General features: G+C 39.9%; 1 protein-coding gene across 1 annotated transcript; it reads right to left on the minus strand.

The window, feature by feature from the left end:
• Positions 1-679: 679 nt before the first annotated feature.
• LOC139468924 (major facilitator superfamily domain-containing protein 4A-like) lies at positions 680-4,918 on the minus strand. Its single transcript, XM_071251066.1, has 3 exons — positions 4,853-4,918; positions 2,526-2,811; positions 680-2,055 (listed from the first exon to the last, which is right to left on the minus strand). The coding sequence occupies exons 1-3, from the start codon at positions 4,916-4,918 to the stop codon at positions 683-685; spliced, it is 1,725 nt and encodes a 574-aa protein (XP_071107167.1). The 3' UTR covers positions 680-682.
• Between the last annotated feature and the right edge of the window lie 338 nt (positions 4,919-5,256).

Genomic DNA, 5,256 nt, shown 5'->3' on the forward strand with positions numbered 1-5,256 from the left:
AAATGACAACTTTTCATGCAATGTTACTACGGTGACTTTTCTTTTGCGGTTTTGGATATTTCATGCAGTTAAAGATCACAAGGCGTATACAAGGACAATGGATACAACTCGACTGTAAAATATCTGTAGTAGATCTAATTTTAGAAGCTTTGACAAAAATTACCCAGATATCTAAATGACAAGTTTTCATGCAATGTTCCTACGGTGACTTTTCTTTTGCGGTTTTGGATATTTCATGCAGTTAAAGATCACAAGGCGTATACAAGGACAATGGATACAACTCGACTGTAAAATATCTGTAGTAGATCTCTCTGTAACTCATATAGAATGCAAAGCGAATCCAAAGTGTATGACCAGCTGGTATGACTCAACCCCCCAAAAAGTACTAGAATCTGTACTTTACTAAGAAAGTGTTATCCCAAATATAGCATTTGTTACAGAAAGTTATACAAGCTGAAAACAAATAACAATGGTTACTGATTATGTATTGCCACTTAAATAGTTTCATTTCACATATATATACATGTCATTTTTCATATTCGTTGCAAGTTCTAGACATTTATCACACGACACATTTGACAGCATATACTCAACGCTCCCTATTACCGTTCATGATTGATTAGCTCTGACTCTTTTATCCCAGAACTTGCTTTTTCGTAAGAAATGTGAATGGCCGTTGAAATCAGGGTTCGGTTTTAATTTTGAAGCCTTTCCACCACACCTGGATATTTAACATGATAAACATTAACACCATGAAAATATTGATACCACAAAGAAGAAACAAAAATGCGGATGGCCCAACGTCTGTAAACATTATTCCTCCTACAAACGGAAAGGCTAGGTTCCCTGCGGACGCAGATATCCATGAAAGGGCTACAAGTTGTGGAGACATTCCAACATAGTCAGCGGCCCATGCTATCCCCGCACCCTCATAGGGACAGGCAAACACCCCTAACAGAACAGTGCTCAACCACAACATGGACTCGTAATACGGCGCCACGACTATGAGTAGAACTGACGCCGCAACCAAACCTACAAAATTACCGATGATTATTTTAGCATGTCCCAACAGTGGTGTCAATGCTGTGCTGACGATTCGACCCAGCAGAGTGGAGATCCAGAACACAGATGTCATGTACACCATTGTAGACTTTGGGAGCTGTAAACTCCCCTCAACACCGAATGCTGTCAGGTAAGTAGTAAATGTGATTGTCAGTGCTGTTACAGGGAAGTAAGATAAAAACAAAACGGTATAAAATATCACAATTTGAATCTTCCCTTGAAGGCCACCACCTACATCGCGATCATGGATTTCCTCCTCTGTTATGCTCACAGAAGCTGAAGAGGCTTCCCTCTTCCACCAAAAGTAGAAAAAAGCGAATGAACTTGGCAACAAAACAAACCCCATGGCGACATAAGCACTGCGCACATTAGTGTCACTTTCTGTACAGGACTCTGTTCCATTGTCCGCAGCTCCGAAAATAGCTCCGCATTCATCCAACGCACTTAGTAACCGGCAACACGCAGATTGAAGTTTTTGTATATTTCCCTCTGTTGTGTTATAACTGTTTATATCTTTATTCCCTTGCATGCCACAAGCCATTTGCCAATTGCAATAATCTCTATTCTCGTCAACGTCATTTATCACGTTTGAATTGCAGTCAACAGAAATATATGACACTGAGACCAGGGAGGTACATGGACAGGTGTGCTGTACATTTACACCTATATGGTCAACAACAAATTGTCCCTGTGTTTGGTCAGGATCATTTGCTTCAAAATGTCGAGAGACGTTGGCACACATCTTCTCAGCCAGAACCAGATCTTCCATTGAGCATGAGCCATTTACAGAAGTCACTCCCATGAGCTTCAAATCCAGCATAGTGGGTGAAAGTCTGTGGCTGGTAAAGTTTGCAACTTCTGCTACATCATCCTGACATAAGAACGGTTCCACTATCAGAGGAGTAAGAATGGCGCCCAGGGAACTGCCGACCAGGATAAACTGAAAAGAGGTGCCCTTATCCTTCCACAAGTGACTGCACACATCCATCAGAACTGTGGAACCAAAACAAGACTTGTTAAGATACTAAAAGGACAAGAAGAGAAACTTAAAGTACCTGGAATATGAAATAGCTTTAATATTCATTTGCGCATTATAAAACATGTATACAGTAAAACCTCAGTAAAATATATGAATGCCTCGAAACTTAAACCACACCTTCATATGACATCGGCTTTTGGTTACTATTTAAGAATGTTACGTACATGGTTTTAAGATGGAATTAGGTGAAACGGAAAAAAAACGACAATTCCATTTCAATAATCATAAGAAGCCGTTGTACGATTCTGATTATATCATGAGCATGTGTTTGGGAATCACTATCAATTAGTGGTGATACCAGTCGTTCGCGAAAAGGTGAGATAATCGTGCTCCACCGGTGGCACGCGTTACAGACACATGCAAGGCAAGGCATTTTTTCACCCATTCCGAACATCAGATTGGGTTAGGAACCTATTTTACTCACAACAGGAAGGTATTGCTGAGATGAAGCCCGATAGGGCGAACATGACATCCACGTAGATGAAATTGGGCACAACGGGAATAATGGTGATCACCACTGAGGCTAGCAGTAGAGAAATGCCCAGCTGAAGGCGTTTCTGTCCGTATTTAGAGAGTGCCAAGGCCAGAAACATTCCCGATGTCTCCCCAATCCCGCTGCTCAGGGGTATGGTGGCGAGGGTGTCGATGTCCTGCTTCAGGATCAGCTGCAGATCCAGGAGGGTGGGGCCCAGGATGGAGTAGTTGATGCCCTGATGGATTAAATACGGTATTCTAGGAATGGAAACAGACAGGAAAGAGGGGTATTCGATATTGCTTGGTTTGTTTGTTTGCTTTTTAACGCCGCTATATTCCAGCTATATGAAGCTGACTCTCATGTCCACTATTGATCACCAAGGTCTAATTTATCTGCTTTAATGTTTGTTGGTTTGTTGTTTAAAGCCGCACTCAGCAATATTCCAGCTATATGAAGGCGGTCTGTAAATAATTGAGTCTGGACCAGACAATCCAGTGATTGACATCATGAGCATCGATCCACGAAATTGGAATACGATGGCATACATCAACCATGCCATCGAGCCTGACCACCCGATCCCGTAAGTTGCCTTTTACGGCAAGCACGGGTTGCTGAAGACATATTCTGAACCTCACCTTCACAGGTCGAATCGATATTGCAGATAAGGTACGTAACAGAATGGTTTCGATCAAGGACGACAGTTTCATGAGCAAGTTCAGATATCTGAAGGTTTATAGGTACTGGATACCACCAAGGTTTAGTACAAGCAACAAATGTGAGTTTTCTAATGAGTCATGTTCCTTCGTTTGATTGTCCGAACGTCCGATCATAAGGTGAACATCACATATAAAGATAAAAGCGTGATGATATCGAAGATTTAAAGCTGTATGTACACACGTGAAGCATATATTTGGTCTTTGTGAAATCTTTCATTTTCCAGATCTAATGTTCGGAACACATCAAATGTGAGAATTCTATGTTATGAAGATATAAAGATTGCTGCCACCGACTGCTAGTTCCATTATCTCAGCTAGATAGTTTTGCAAGTAACAGGTTAAAATGAGGAGATATATCTACTGTGTTTTGAAATTTGATGTCCCACTGTTACTCTACATACCTCTTATTATACTTTGGAACCGAGCAATTTAGCGTGGGGTTACACATGTACAAATAAGCAATTTTATACAAATGCTGTACGATTTTTTTCTCAAACAAACTTTAATTATTAACATTCTTCTATTTATTTTAAACGTGTAAGTCTTATAAGGTAGTTTGCAATTACCCCCAGTAAATAATACAAATTCCAAATAGATGCCTTTCAACCCAGAAATCGGATGTGGAACTTGGCCTGCATCGTAGTTAGTGGTCATAGACTGTCAATGGCTGCAAGTTTTGTTGGCAGTCTCTGACAAGTTACAGGACGCAGGATGACAACCCAGATAGAAGGGACGAATACTTTCTGATACACTTTAAAATCCCCCCTCCTGCCAAATTCTAGCGTTGGTGGTTGACGGAGATGGCAATGAATATCGATAACAAGAAGGTTCGTTAACAACATGTTGTGATGAATACAGTTTTAAAAAGCACTTTTATAATGTTAAGCTTTACTTTCATTATTGTTTGGTTGAATGAGAAAATTACCTGTTCGGCACCAAACATTTCCCTGATAATAACGTTATAATTTCGATGCAAAATATATGCCTTCGTTAAGTCTTGTAATCTCATCTTCGAAGCAGTCAGTGTTACAGCCTCGACAGCCAAAATCGTCGCCAAAAACATCCGCCATCAAACGTACTGTATTCTTCTATCAGATGCTCGATCGTCTATTAATTTCGCGAGAGACATTGGTCAATGGCGCGTATTATAGATGTGGTTTGTATTTGACACCGAGCGTCTAAAAGAGGAAATATCGATACAGTCTTTATGGATCGATATGTAGGCTATCGATGTATTCATACGCACGTTTTTGTGTGTGTGAAAGGCTACATATCTTTAAAAGCGGTTTCCGTAGCAAAAGGGAAGCCTATATTTAACCAATCAGAATCAAGCATTCATCAATATCATGGTAGATTTGACGATTATTACAACTCTACCACAGATTGTGTGAAATAATGTTTACTCGTTTACCTTTCTTGCGAAGGCACATCGTGACCCAGCAAAGAAAGTTATAAGAAGGTGAGATAAACAAGTATGAATAAACAGGTTGGCCTACCTGATGTTATAGATGTTATTCCATAAGATCGCGAAGGACCAGAACACATAGAAGTAATACTTACAATAATAAAGAAAGCCCATGTCATCCAAATTGTTTCACAGATCTTAGAAAAAAAGGTAAGTGACATTTTCTGCTGGTGTCGTTAAAATAAACCACTTGATGTGTCTTCAATAGAGAGTAAACTCCACTCATTCAATATGATGAAATAAATGACAAAAAAGATAATTTAACTAATACGACATATGTGACGCAGTCGCGTGTCTCTGCATGAGAGCAGTCACGGCGTGATGTGTTCAAGAATACAACCGTGCGAATGCATATTTGAAAAGGGAAGGCGTTCCTGCACAACCTTGATTATCTTTACAGTGAGTGCTCCTCTAGAGCAGGTACATCAAAATACAAACAAATGATGAAACAAGCACACAGCTTTATACAAGTATACCTATTTCTAGGTATATATGAAAA

This window comes from Haliotis cracherodii, unplaced genomic scaffold, assembly GCF_022045235.1.
Source record: "Haliotis cracherodii isolate W230 unplaced genomic scaffold, xgHalCrac1.p SCAF_1, whole genome shotgun sequence".
In the NCBI taxonomy this organism is placed as follows: domain Eukaryota; kingdom Metazoa; phylum Mollusca; class Gastropoda; order Lepetellida; family Haliotidae; genus Haliotis; species Haliotis cracherodii.

Coding starts and splice junctions, on each gene's coding strand:
- LOC139468924 (XM_071251066.1), bottom strand. CDS start 4,918: ATGTCACTTACCTTTTTTTCTAAGATCTGTGAAACAATTTGGATGACA. Junction 2,812..4,852: donor CATGGGCTTTCTTTATTATT/GTAAGTATTACT, acceptor TTAATCCATCAG/GGCATCAACTACTCCATCCT. Junction 2,056..2,525: donor CTCAGCAATACCTTCCTGTT/GTGAGTAAAATA, acceptor TTGGTTCCACAG/TTCTGATGGATGTGTGCAGT.